This window comes from Apis cerana, linkage group LG6 (assembly GCF_029169275.1).
Source record: "Apis cerana isolate GH-2021 linkage group LG6, AcerK_1.0, whole genome shotgun sequence".
Taxonomy (NCBI): Eukaryota; Metazoa; Arthropoda; class Insecta; order Hymenoptera; family Apidae; genus Apis; species Apis cerana.
Window position 1 is genome coordinate 4,503,113 of NC_083857.1, and position 15,511 is coordinate 4,518,623.

At 32.2% G+C, this 15,511-nt stretch overlaps 1 protein-coding gene across 5 annotated transcripts in view; it reads right to left on the bottom strand.

The window, feature by feature from the left end:
* The window catches only part of LOC107993994 (uncharacterized), a 35,141-nt gene extending 20,334 nt beyond the window's left edge, over positions 1 to 14,807 (bottom strand). For all 5 annotated transcript variants that reach the window (XR_009830011.1, XR_009830009.1, XR_009830010.1 and 2 more), the window contains exon 1: positions 14,234 to 14,807. Coding sequence is in view for 1 of the 5 variants with exons in the window: in XM_062076035.1 (XP_061932019.1) it covers positions 14,234 to 14,254 (21 nt within the window). In the remaining 4 variants the exon portion in view is untranslated. The remainder of the gene's footprint in view (positions 1 to 14,233) is intronic.
* Between the last annotated feature and the right edge of the window lie 704 nt (positions 14,808 to 15,511).

Consider the following 15,511-nt stretch of genomic DNA (forward strand, 5'->3'; position numbering starts at 1 on the left):
AAAATTTCTTCGAAGTTTCAATTGCAAATTCGAGTTAATATTAAATTAATGTTTTTATGTTTAATGATTAATGAATGATGGAAGACTATTTTTAGATTATAAAGTCCGGAAAAATTATTAAAAGTCGAAATTATTTATAACTATTTCGATATTAAAACTGATACAAATTTCTCTATTTTTTATTATAAAATAAATTATTATTAATATGTAATATTATGCTTGGAATTGCTATTTCTTATTCTTATTTACCACGATAAATTTAAGATTTGGATAAAACTTTTTACAACAATTTACGAATTCCAAAATAAAGAGTAAGCAACCTCTCTGCACACCTTAAAAACCAAAATGCCGATAGATAAAAATATATTACACGCCATTTCTGGTGACCTCGTGGTCACTGTAACGCGCAAATTCCTTGAATATAAATAACGATAATCTTTGCCATGTTCCTTTCTCCCGAATTGCGGTCTTCTGACATTTTTATTAAAGGTAACGAACCGTAGATTTCCTTCCTTTGGGGAACACGATTTCCTGTTAAAGAAGGTTTGCTCGAAGACCGAAAGAAGCGGAAAAAAAGGGCACAATTTGTCGTATATTTAACCTAAGATAATCCAACGAAAGGATCGAGAGAATTTTCGTGTCGTCTTTGCGGAAATGATCTCGGCCGGAGATTCTATTCCGGTTTCCGGCCATGCACGGATTAATACGATAAAGTAATGCTACATTTTACGGGTACGAGAACACCGAGGAAATGGGATCGGGAAAGCAGGAAATTTAATTTACCTTGGTAATATTCGTTCGAGGGAAATACGTGGTTCTTCCGCTTTTAAAGCTGAATAGACGACAAAATTGTCACTTAGAATTTCATGGATCTTTAAGCATGCATGGAGCACATTTTGTTTGGGTTTAATTTTGAATCGTGTTGTGATTACAATCTTTTTAAACTCATTGCAAGCTTGAAAAAGATACGTATACACCAAATCAAATAAATTTTGTATCATAATTTGAAATTGTTTCTGATTGAAATGAAAATATCTATTTAATGTTTTTTGTAAATATTCGATATTTTAAAAATTATAAAAAATTACTTACGTATATATTTTTCTATAAACGTTTTTATAATATAAAATTTGGAAATAAAATTGATTACTTTAAATTTTAAAATATTATCTTGGATTTTAAACACATTGTTGATGTTTTATGTTGATTTTATTTTATTGTTGCGATAAATAATACTATTGTATCTTAATTATTATAATATTGTGATATTGTTATAATATGCAAGCTTGCAATGAGTTATATATAATATAACACGATTCGTGACATTTATATAAATATATTATCCTCTTGAATTTAAATGAAATAAATAATATTAATATTTAAATAAAATCGAAATAAAATATGGAAGTAAAATAATAATTATAATTAATTAAATTGAGATCTTATTTTCACGCATTATTCGAAATAAAAATAATTGAAAGAAAGCGATAATGTTTACTTTATAAAATACCGATTAGGCCTGTTCAACGATTCATTTCCACCGGTTGTTATTTCACGTTTCACACGTTGGACTTCGGCCAAGTTTTTCAGTATTTCGATGCATGAATCAAGGAAACGATTTCAACCTCTCTGGGTGGTTCGCGTGACACGTGTATGTCGAAAGTGAATCCCGTATGACATTTTCAGGGCGGATTTTTGGCAAGAATCGTGTGCACCTTCGATTTCACTTCCTGGTTTGTCCTCCTTCTTACGCAACATTTAATTCTATTCGTGAACAAAACAAATCGATGTATTACATTTTCTGTCGAAGCAGATCCTCTATACTACGTTTCACGAAATATATTTTTGTCGATTAATACAGCAGAATAATTTAATATTTCGTATCAAATTATATAATTACCATAAAACGATATTCACTTATTATCAAAATTTGGAATTATTAACGATAATTTAACTTGTCTTATTATCTTTTCTATAATTCAAATTGTATAACAAATAAATAGAACAAATATATTTTCCCCGATTAACTTCATACATATTAAGCATATTTTTACTTTCACTAATTTATTTAATAATCTATTGTAAAACAATTTATCACGATCATCTAAGTAAAACTACATATGAAAAAAGCAATGCGAATTGACAATAAATAAAAATATATTATAACCCATTCATTGCATTAAAAGCTTACTGCTTAAATTTATAATTTCTATATATTTAAAAATTGTGTTTCGTTATCAAGAAAACAGTTCAATTACTGAACTAAATAAAATATTCCACTTATCAATCATGCAAAAATACGATACACATAATATTAACGCGTAATGTATCCAATTAATTTCAGTTTTGCGTGGCAAGCAATTGGAAGCTGAAGATATTTAATGAAGTTTCTCGAGATCGTAGCGAATGGCGCAAAAGTCTTTCAATGAAAAGCCTTGCCGCCGCGAAAGTGGCGACGAGAGAATGTCAAGAACTAAATGCTTCGACGGAGAAACAGCAACGGCTTCGCCGCGTAATTGGAAAACTTCCGGTGCCGTATAAGTTGCCGGAAGTTGCGGCCGAAGATTCTACCGAGTTTCGATATCACGAACGTCGAGCCTCTCGATGCTCTTACGAATCGATAAATCAAGCTGGATAACACTTTTGATGATTTCTTTTTAATAAACTAGGTAAACTATAATTATTTATTTTTTTCATTTTAATATTTCTTCTAACTAAAAATTATAGAATCAAATTCTTATTGAAAGCAAAATCCTTTTGTATTTATAATGATAATTTATTGATAATAAACTAATGTTTTTTTGTATTTATCGTCAAGTTATTTAATAACTTAATTAAAGCATATGTTAATTAACATATAATTAATATATAAAATAAAAAGATTGAGATATTGAAAAAATTAAAGAAAAGTTAAAGATTCAATTAAGAATATATTCCAAAGTAAATTGATTAAAATTTTTTTTATAGAAATTAAGATATAAGTATAAAAAGCTATGAAGAAATATTTTAATTTTTGAAATTATCGTGATATTTGAACAATGTTTAAAATAATAAATTTAAAAGCACTTTTATCATTCTATACGTAAAATATTTTTATTGTTAGATAAATTGAAATTTGAAATTTTATTTTAAAAAAACAAACAATAATTAACTTCCTTAAAAATTTAACTTTCTTTCGAAGGAAACTAACAATAAATTTTCAGCCAAAAGAATGCAATATCGAATCGATTGTTGATTTCTCTCATTTCTTATTTCATTCCTACAATAATTATAATAATAATCAAGTAAAAAGCTCGTGTAAATCGATAAAACATCGAAGAGGCAATTGTTCCTATTCCTAACCATAATTTAAAATTGAAAGATTTTGAAAAGATAAAACTATTACATTTTTAATTTATATTGATCTAATCATTTATTCGCAACACGATTTAAAAAGAGAAAATAGTTATGATACATATTTCATAGCTCTCTCTGTGCTCAATTCTTCAGTATTGTCGTGCCTGGTCGGGGTAAATAATGGAGTGGATAGAACGTCAAATTCTGTCTACTATTCTATTTCGCGACGTTTTCAACTTCGTGAATTTTATTATTTAATACCATCCAATGTTTCCATTTCTACTTTCCGTCTTCGAATTATTTATCCGTCACGAGAAGAAGAAACGTCCATTCCCGATCCATCACATTTTCAATTTTACGCGCTTTAACATTTAACATATCACTTTTGAATGATTAATTTTTCATGCTCGATGTTTTTACTTTTATTTATCGGGACGGTATCGCTCTCGTTTCGTTTTCACTCAATGGTCAGATATTATTCAATGTTAGCGAAGAAAATTCTGGTACGCCAAGGAGAATGTACAATTTGCAAACGCGATGCATTCCCGAGGGAAAGCCATCTGAGACCTGTCTACTTGCTCGTGCCAGATCATTCAAGAGATAGTTGGCAATTCAACTCTTGAAAACAAATATTTGCAGACATGGTATATTAAGGTATCTGCATAAAATACAGAAGGATAAGTGGTGAAAAGAGAGAAAGAGAGAAATAATTTAAATTACATTTAAATTATTTATTTTTCAATTCTATTCATTCTTGTATAGTATTGTTCAAAGTTTGAACAAACTTCTTTGAACGTTCTATTTAATTTCCTTCAATGAATTTAAAGATTTTTTAATTTTTCATCTTTCATTAGTTTAAGCTGATAATAGTGCTTTCAAATTTCTTCTATATTTTAATTATTTTGAATAAAATCTAATTGATAGCTTCCTCCATGATCTACACAATATCCTAATATCACTCTAATTTCTAAAAATATATCAAGAAAATGCAAAATACAAATTAATATTTTAAAGAAATTACAGTAGAATATTTCTTTAAATAACTACTATTATAGAAAAATCATGAAATCATTTTTTTTTACTTGTCTGAAAAACAATAAAAAAAGAAAGTATTTGAAAAAATGCGTGAAGCATTGGATCAAGGAATCATATTTTTTTCTTACATGCATGCAGAGAGGAACATTCTTCCTCCAGAGATACAGTACTGCGAGAATCAACATCCGCATCCTGTTCCCTGAACGAAAAATCAACAGATCTGGTAAACGAGAAATTTACGGCATAGTGTTTCATCAAAATGAAACGGTTAACGGAATAAAAAGTGGTTCGAATTTCGTCGAGTCATGGGAAGAGCAATGTACGGGCGCCGATTTCGTGGTGCTTTGCCAATTTCTCAGACACCTTGCAAAGTCACGCGTAGCTTTTAGTTTGGGCTATTTATTTTACCACGGAATGACAACGGGCAGAGTTTAATTAATACTAAGTGAAAGCTCTGGCTGAAACGAAAGATTGAATATCCTTGGCTCAGCTTTCTGAAGAAATTCGCATATAAATAGAAATGCACTTAAGTCACTTTTAAAATGGAGTATGTACATTTTTTTTAAAGCATTCTTTCTTTGAAAATCTTATCTCGAAATCATTCAAAATCATGATTTATTTTTCTTACACATATTTTATATTTAATTATTTGTCTTATAGATACAAATGATATTTGGTATTTCACAAAATATTTTCAAATATATTTATTTACAGTTTTCATTACTTATAGACCAAGTGAATTAAAAAAGAATCATATATAAACAAGAGAATATCTTAAAATTTCATTCTTCATGGAAACATAAAAACAAATTATTAAACTAATAATATATTTATTCGTTTGACTTTCCTGTATAAAATATTCATTCAGAAATTTATATTCAATATAAATATTCATCGAAAATTTAACAGATTAACTTGTATAAAATAAAACTGCACTTGTATTGTTAGAAATAATTATTCACTCTTCAATTATATTCACTTTTAACCTTTTTTCTTCCAACTTTTCACATTCTTTTTTTATTCTATTCTCGATCTACAAATTATATCATATACATTATATAGATATATAATATTTATATAAAGATCTATATTTGTCGTTTTTATCTGTATGTTATCTACAATAAAAAAATCGTGGTAATTAGATAATTGTGATTCTAACAACTAGATTCAACGACATCGCTCAATAGACTGATCTACAGGAATTTCAAAATTGATTTCAATGCGGACAATTGATCCGCGAGATCAGCTATGTTTGCGGACCACGTTATTGTCGTTTCTGTCGGCAAATATTGGTCGTCGCTAACAAGACAGCGACATTTGAACACTCCTTCCGCTACGGTTTTCAAACGTCTGTTTCATCGACCAACATATACGCTGCGCATTGTCTTGTGCCAATTTGATTTCACCAAAAAAAACGCGATGCAGCATTTTCTGTGTATTCTTTTTCAATTGCATTTTGGAAATATCAAGTAGTTTTATAAAAGATATTGATCTATAATATTCGTCGATATAACATTGCTTCTGTAAGTTGTTTCGCATTGACATTAATTTGTAGAAAAATGAAGCGATAGTTTAGAAAAATCAAGATTAATTTATTGCAATATTCAGATAAATAAAATCATTATTCTTCCAAAAAACTATTTTTTCAATTTCATTCCAAATGTATATCATGATTTAGAATTTACAAGACCATCATTCTCTAAACGCTAATATTAATTCCATTTCTTGTAGGAATACATATTTCATAATTGAATTAATTCAAGCGGTAACTCGAGTTATCATCGAAAGGCAAACAAAATATACGCATGAATAAATAAAAGCGTCAGTTCTCGAGAAACTTTCCACGACATTCGAAGGCAGCGAGTACGGGTGAAGCAGCGAGAAAATCGTGTCACGCTTTTCTTGTTTCCGCGATTTTCATGAGGACGCTGGTTGTCATAGTTGTGCAGTTTTTCGAAACCATGCGCCAGATGCTTCTTCGTGGCATGTTGGATGGAAAAAAGAGACTCGAGGCAATGTCTACGAGTCTGTTTAAATATAGCTGCGAGGTCTTCGTCCATGCTCCCTCTGGAGTATCCACCGGTACGTTCTCTCTTTGGATATACACGTATGTAAGAGGAAAGCGAAACAACGAGGAAAGAACGAAGAGGAACAGCTAAATGGAATGAGAAGAAAATAATATTTTCTAGAACACGATGATGGCTTCGAATCGGAATGAAATATCGACATGTTTTAAATACTAAAGTTTTTTGTTCTTCTTTTTTTTTTATTAATTCCTATCAATTCGTTGTAATTTATTCGATTGAAACCTAGCAGATTGGTGTGATGTTTGGATGCTTCTTTCTTAAATAACAGGATCGACAGGTCAACGTTTAGAACATGCATCGATAATTAAACCCATCACTTGTATAAATAATAAGTATGTATATAGATTAATGAAACGTTCATCCACTTTCTTCGAGTAATTTTATCTCTCTAAATAATATTTGTTGAACAATATTGAGTGACTTTTAACTACAGATCATTCTAATTGTATTTTTAATATAATTAAAAGGTATTCGACCATCAATAAACATTTTTAATATCCATATTATAATACTGCTTTGATAAAAAATTAGAGACATCCACTCTTTCATACGATGAACATTCATAACCTCAGTATTACATTATCCTCATCCATACACGATTAAAACGAACGTTGCCACGATGCGGTATTAAAACCAAGCACAATAGATATCAGTTGTAACAGGCGGACAAGCGAAAATATTTCCACGAGGACTGCTACTAAGCATGCTGTTCGATGTAAATTTCGCGATGGGACAAAATGTACGCGATCGAATCGGAGAGGAGGGGGCCTCTGCCACGAGGCTATCGGAAACACCTGTATCCGATGGCAACGTCGAGGCATCAAATGTGGATGCTACCCGACTCGTTAGCCGGTTATGCATCGTCGACGTTCAACATGAGCACAAAGCACTGGCCAAATACTGGCTAGCCTCTCGGCGAACATAATTTATTGTCCTGGCATGGCGCAATGAAAAGCCCGGGCATTATCACGATACCGCTTTTATCATGAGACCCTCCTAGTAGTTAACGTGCAATTTGTCGCGAGCTGTTTAAACCGATGAACGCGCCGCCGCTTAGAATATTAGGGGATGATGATGGGTGGTAGTTTGTTTCGTTTATTGAGATTTATTATACTGACGCGAGAAATCGCGTGAAGTACACTATTTCAGAAAAGCGAGGAGGTTGCTCTGATGTTATCTCGTTAATTGCTTATTATTTTGTATTAAACGAAGAAAGATTTTTTCTAACGAAGCATGATTATTAAAAAATTATTAATTCTAATTATTATTACAAAATTATCGTCGAATTATTCGATAAATTTTAATTATAGAAACTATACCTTCGAAATTACTTGAATATTCTTGTTTTTAGATTATTTATTTCTTTATATATCATTCATCACAGTAAATAAATAAATAAATAAAATATGTTATGTTTCTTTCCTTTTTGAATATAATACAATTATATTAAATTAAACGTAATACAAGTATCCTCTTCTACAGAATAAAATATATTCGTTTAAACCCATCGCAAAAATCATATATCCTTCATCATCCTCGACATCCACACATTTCAAGCCAATCATACACACATCCCATAAATCCCACTACCATCGAAACGATCAAAGAAGCGTGTCTTCTCTCATTTAATACCGGATTGTGCAATTGGATGCACAGCTCGCGAGCCGTGGATGCATATGCATTTCCAGTTGGCATTCCTCCGAAAGGGCTGCACGAGAGGGTAAGAGGAAAACGCTCAATTAAATCGTTCCGCGGCAACAGCTCGTCTTGAAATATTCAGAAGAGCCGTTAAATCTTTTTCTCTATCTTCAACCCGAGCCACTTCTCCCTTCCTCGTTTCTTCTTCTTTTCCTGTCCTCCATTTCGAGGCGTCTCTTATCCTCGTTGAATCTTCCTCGTAACGTTTAATCGCGTTCAAGCTGTTTCAAGCTCGCGTCCGTCTTTTCAGGCAACAGAGAAATTTATTAATTGGATATTACCCAACTTTGAGAATAGTTTCCAATATCCAATTTCCTCGGCTTCTTCCGTTTAACAAAATTAATTGGTCTCATCCGTCGACAACTATCCTCCAATGAAATGAATGTGTTTCGAATGCATTATTTTTAAACGCAAGGATTTTTCGCGTCCATTCTTCCTCGTATGATTAGAATTTTCTCCGGAACTATCCTTTCCTCCGGATATTCGAGAGATTCATGTAGGATGGCGGCCAAGGAGAACGTACCCTTTCTTCTCTTATTGTTTATTATACTTTTTGTTGAACAAGTTTCAATATTTGGAGAAAATTTTTTGACGATAAATAAAAGAGGGAACGATTTGATAAATACAAGAAGGAAAGAATTTGTTTTTCTTGTAGATGCATATTATTCTTATTTTCAAATTAGTTTTTGCATATTTTTCATCTGTTCTTCTGAATATTTGTATACGAAAGAATCTAATAATTGTATTTTAAAATAACAATAAATACACGTGTAAAATACAAATATACGAAGCAGAGTTAATAAAAACGAGTTTTTTTTATACTCATACTCTATCTTTAAGAACGATGCTTTTCTCCAAGTTTTTCTTATCTTTAGCAAAAATTAATCCCACAAAATGATCTTATCGCCTCCTCAATTTATTATCTGCTTAATACAAATCACGATGAAAATTGATTCCGTCAAATATTTAAAAAGTCTACGAATTGAGGAACCGTCGAACGAACCTCTGAATTTGTTCAAAGTTCACGTCCTGCGTGGATGTCACGGGGGAAGCTTAAAGACCAACTTGTTCGATTTCGCGTCTAGGAAGTGGAACGCAAACATGTTGTACTCCATCTAAATTTATCATGCGTCTCGCCGTCGGCGTACCTCGCATCGTTTACTTACGCCGTTACAGAGATGCCCGTCGATCGACGAAATTGTCGTTATTACGTAAAATAATTCCGTTGAAGTCAACGATTAAATGTCAGCCTTAAATAAGAAAGTCGACGATCGGATCGCGATTTGCGAATAAGCTCGATTGTTTCAAAATAAGATTTATCATACGAATAAAAAATTTTCCAGTTATAGTTTTGATACTTCATGTTGGGATAAGTCTATCGAAACTAACTGTATAGTTAAGCTGAACAGTTAAGCTAATTCTACTATTTATAAATGGAATTCAATATACGAAATTTCGATCGACAGTGTTGAAATATTTCGAGAAGAAACAAAGTCTGTAGAAAAATGAGAGGATATTCGAAGGGACTTATTTTGGAAAAAGTCGACTGAAAAGAGAATTAAAAAGAAAAAAGAATTAAATAGAAAAAATAAAAAAATTATTCGACTATTTCAACGCGATAAAAGAATCTATAATATATTCTATCGAGGAAAGAAATATTAAAGAGAGAAAAATGTATAGCAGTCCAATAAACTTTGTTATCGAATTTATTCGCTAGGAAAGTCAATATATCGCGCATATTAAGATTCATCCATCCGCAGAAATCCTCTTCCACTAGTTTTCACGAAGGAAAGTTCAAAAAGAAGAAGATATCGTATATCCACAGCCCATCTTTAGTGCAGATCTTTAAAGAACTCCACTGGACGAGAGAAAACTATACGTTTCTCGAGAAACCTTTCTTAAAACTATCGACCAAAACAATCAGAGATATTCTTTATCGAGCTTTGCAACGAGAAAGAGAAACGATCGACCAATTCTAGTGTCCCTTTTTACCAAATTTTTCTGAAACTTCTCATTTAATAAAGTATTTCAAAGTACATAACTGAAATAATTTATATACATATTTTAATTGAAATTAAATACAAATATTTTAAGAAAACAAATGACGAATATATTGTTTACAGATATCAAAAATTTGTTGTACAGATATAAAATAAATAAAATTCTATTCCCCACTTTTCAAATTTTCCTTTTGATAAAAATTTAAAAACAATTTTACAAATACAACCAATAATTGATAAATAATTATTACATAAATTAATTTCATCATATCTATTTCCAATTATTAGTATAGTTTCATACGAATAGAATTCATGTATAAACAGATTTCCCTCCAACTCAAACCAGAAAAAAAAAAGAAGATGAATCTATTAACATCTTGAACCTAGAATCAATGCTAATTGGCTAAATGAGACACCACGTATATCTTACAACGCGGGCGCGCATATTCGTGGCACAGGCAGAAAGTTTGCACGAGTACACTGCCTACAGGCATACGTTGTCTGGGAAAGGCCCGGCTAATTTTGCTGGCCACAGCACCAGGCGACCTGATACCGATGTATGAACGTGAGGTGCACACCCGGAATCTGTGCCCGGCCGAGTCTGTGCTCCTTCGGTAAATGTTTACCTCCGCACCACTGCCGACCGATCTATGTATTATTATCGGACTCGTACACATCGTTGGCTTGCGATGCCAAAGCTGTCCGACCATCGACCGTCCTCTATCCACTGTGGAGTCTACGGTGAACGTTCCGAACATTTACGACGAGGGTTGGTGATTTTTTGAGGCAAGGTTGTAGGCTTGGAGTTTTATTTCTGGGAAGATTGGCAAATTAATGGGAATGTACATTTGGGAAAAGGGATTGTGTTACCTCGTTTTATAGGGTAGTAAATGAAATAGAATAGTGGAAATAGAAGTTGGGAGAATGGAAGATTGTGGTGGTTTCTTTTTACTTTTCTATTTTCGCATTTTATCTTTTCTTTTTCTTGCTCTATTTAATTTTCGTGGAAAGATAAATATATATTTTTTCAAATATTAATGAATGCTTAATAGTTGACTGCATTTAAAATTGGTTTGATGAATCTGTTTCTAATATCTATCTTCGACTTTCTATGATACAATATTTTTAATCTCGATAAAGTAAAATAAATAAACGTGTTAGAAGATGGTACAAGATTTCTTATTTTTGCAATTATTAAAGAGTAAGAAAAAAAATTGATCTTTCTTTTCTTCACACATATTCACAATTGAAAACAAATAATCTTTATCTTATTTTTTTATAGAAAACTAACGTTTAAATATTAACGCGAAAAATATCTCCTAAATACAGAATATCACACGAACGAAAAAAAAAAAATGTTAGAAATGAAATCAGACAAAAATTGTTGCGGCACATCTCGCGATATTAACTATTCTATGAGAGAGGTCAGTGTGCTGGATCCCTCGACCACGAATATACGTAACACGTGCAAACGATCATCGTCGAAAGAAATCGGAAGGGCGGGGAAAATCGCGTCATCGGCAAAGCTGGCGAACGTCGGTCTTAAATCGTATTTTGTAAACAGTGGTTCGCGTGCTTCCGTGGTCTTCGAACGATAAGGTTAATGGACTTCATTTACATGGCGTAATTACAGCAAATGGTTGGCTCGCGATTCAAATTAAGCACGAGGTGTAACGACCACGAGATCAAGGGAAAAAGATTCATCCGAAATATTCGCTCGTTACGTAATTTTACGTATTTTCGTACGATTTTATGATTGAGAATTTGATGAATTTATTTAACAGTTTTAAATTAATGTAATCTTTTTTAAATTTAATTTAATCAGATTTTTTGATTCTATTTATTTTGATGTATAAATATTAATTATTGTATGATATATTTGTATTCTTTTATTATGTTTGAATACTTATATAATTGAATAGAATCTTGAATTAATTTTTTTGTATTAAATTTTTGAATTTGATTTTTTTTTTTTAGGAATGTTGTAAAAATAGAACATTAGAATCATCAATCTTATGTATCATTAGATTTATCAAAAATTATCCTATTTATCGTTAGATTTATCAAGAAAATACAAAATCATAATTACTTTAAATTCGATCTATTGTTAAATTTGTTTGAAAGTTTAATGATGAAAAATATATGATTTGAAAGTTTTATGATGTAGATTGTTACAATAGTAAAGTTAGGGCACAGAGAGAATTATTAAACAGAAAGTAACAAGAGGTTATGTACATATTATAGATCATTTTGATCGAGATCAATTGTTACTGATCAACCCATGATGTAGAATTGTCATATAAAAATATGAAAGATATTATTATGATAGAAGAACGATTACAATTTATTATATAATATATCACAATTATGAAATGGATAAAAATATCGTATTAATTTCATATTAATTTCTCGTGTAAAATTCACATATAAATTATATTAAAATTAATATAAAAGGAATAAAGGTGAAAATGAAAAATGAAAATACGATTGATAAGAATGAAAATGAAAAATTAATACGATTAAAATTATTTTGATAATCAGAGGTAGGAAATTATATTTTAATTAAATTTGATTGAAATGTTTATTTATTTATTTGTATGAAAATAATAAATGTTCATAATTGTTTCTTCTGATAATATTGTTAATTTTAAATTAATTTTTCATATAAAAAAAATATAAATGATATCGACGAATAAAAAGAATTGAATATTTTTTTGATATAATTAAAATGTATTCGTTCTTCTTTTACATAATTTATAATTCTCGATATCATGAACGAAATGAAGAAAGAACTACATTCATGAAAAAAGAAAAAATAAAGTTCTGAAAAATAATTTTTTATAAAATAAAAACAAAACCTACGCTAAACTTTTTAAATTACCTCCTCCAACCATAGGAATTATCATATTTATTGCATTTCATTTTAAATTCTAAAAATTCCAAATCACGAAACATTCCGTATAAAAATATCTTTCAACAAAACGAATTGTCAAACAAATCGGTCAGTTCGATAACAAACCAGATGAATCGTATTGTCCACAAACGAATCAGGAATAGCTCGTGTCAGACGCGAGGGCAGCTATCACCGGGTTAATAATATCTGCTCCATGTACAATAAATATCAAACATCATCTTGCTTCTTTATACGGGTCGCGAGACACTATCATGCCAATTTTCTATGGTTAAATTCTCAATAAAGTAGAATGATACTACTGAGACTTGTCGCACATAATTATAAATTCTATTTGATAGGCCAACTAAATTTCTAATTATTTTTCGCGGTAAAGCAAGAAGATATTATCGGCAAATGCAACAGCTAACATTATTATTTATCACGATATATTACGTACCGATTAAAAATATAAAATATCCTCTTTAAATTTAAATACTCGAAGAATTGTGAATAAACTAATTTTCTTAGCTTAGAAAAATCTTAGCTTTCAGAAAAATCAAAAGAACTAAAAGATTTCCTTTTACTTTTTACGTGACGAAGAAATGAACACCTTTTCAAAGTATATGATATAATAAAATTAATATTTCATTAAAGATCATTCACATATTTCTCAAACGATATGTACGTTGACGACAATCTAGACTCTTGAAAATTTTATTCCATCAAGAAGGAAAAAAGAAAGAAAATGACAAAGAAAGAGAAACAGAAACACCTACTTGTCTGCAGGAACGCGAGAACGAAGCGGAGGAAGATTCGTCGTTTTCTACTCTCTTCTCGAAACACGCGACAACATTAGGGAGAACGCGTTTCAGCGCGGCGTTCCTCTGCTTCTCTTTTTCACCGTCGCGTCCACGAAAATTCGTCTCGTGCGATGACACCGCGAGAACACCAATTATAACTTCCCTTCGTTTTCCACGCGGCGTCGATTTAATGAAGATACCACGTCGCGTAAACAACGTTTCGCCCCCCGAACCAAACGAACTTTCCAATTAACCGCCGGTAAAATTACGTTCTCTCACCAGAAAAAAAAAAGAAAGAAGAAAAAAGAAAACATCGATCAAACTCACGATTCTCAACCTGTACCAAGTAGCAAAAAACTATCGAAACTATCTTTGAACACTTACATAGCTCCTGTAGGAGGCCATGATTCGCGCAATCTCCCCTTCTCGACCAAGAGAAAGCGAAAGGATTCCAAGGGTGAGACGACTCCCTGGCCGCTCGATTCACCGATCACCATCGACCACCGACACCATCGACAACACCAAAAGAACCACCACCACCACCACCACCACCACCACCACCACCACCACCAAGCACCAGCACCACCACGCGGAGCGTGCACCACGTTCGTTTCACCGTGACACCTATCGAGACCGAAAAGAAGAAGAAGAAGAAGATTTAAGAGGAAGAAGTCGAGAAAAAAGCTGGAAGGAGAAAGGAATAGGAAGAACGGGGAAGAAGATTACGAAAGATAGAGAAAGATATAGAGGAGGAAACTGGAGAGTGAAATAAGAGAGGCTATAAAGTTGGATGAAGAAAGAGCGAAAGAGGGATAAGAAGAGGTGCACGAAGAGGTGAAACGTGGAGAACCGATCGAACGACGAACGGTTCGACGAAGCGTCGTCCCCGACGGCACGTTCTCATAAGAGAAGAAGAAGGAGAACGGTACGGAGGCGCTTCGTTTCGGACGAAGCTCGGACCCTGAAGAAGAGCCGGCGACCCGCGAGGCACGCCGTCTTCCCTCTCTTTCTCCATCTTCGCTCGTCTCTTACCAAGCCTACGCTCTTCCTCTTTTCACTCTACTTTTCCGTCTTCCTCTGGTTAACGTGTACAACGCGGCCCGCGCCTCACCCCTACCCTTCTTCGTATCGGCTTCTCTCGTTCATTCGCTTCGTTCAGTCGAGCCCTATTTTAAGAATAGCTTCACGTCCTCTCGCCGTTCGGCTTCCGTGCCCGCCCAAACACCGAGGAACGTAAGCCTCTTCGAGAACGAAACTCGAATCTTCACGGAGTTTGGGAAAAGTGTCGCTTATTCGATTTGAACAATGAGGTTCGAGTCAGGTTGTTAGGATGGTGCATGAACGTTCGATGGATCGTCCGGAATGAACTGTGAAATTCTTAAGTGAGTTTTCATCCTGGTGCAGTGGCAAAATTGTAAGAATTGAAATACCTATCAGTTCTTATAGATTATATTGGCGAACAATAGTAGTTAAGCTCGAAAATTAAGATTATATCTTAATTTAAACGCATTTAATAATTTCTGATTTCTTAAATTTTTAATTTAAATTTGTTAAAACCATTTTGTTAATAATTACAGCAATAAATAGCAGTAATAAAATAGTATTGAATATAATTCTTTCTTTTTTTCTTTTTTAATTCTTGGAAACATATGTATACAGATA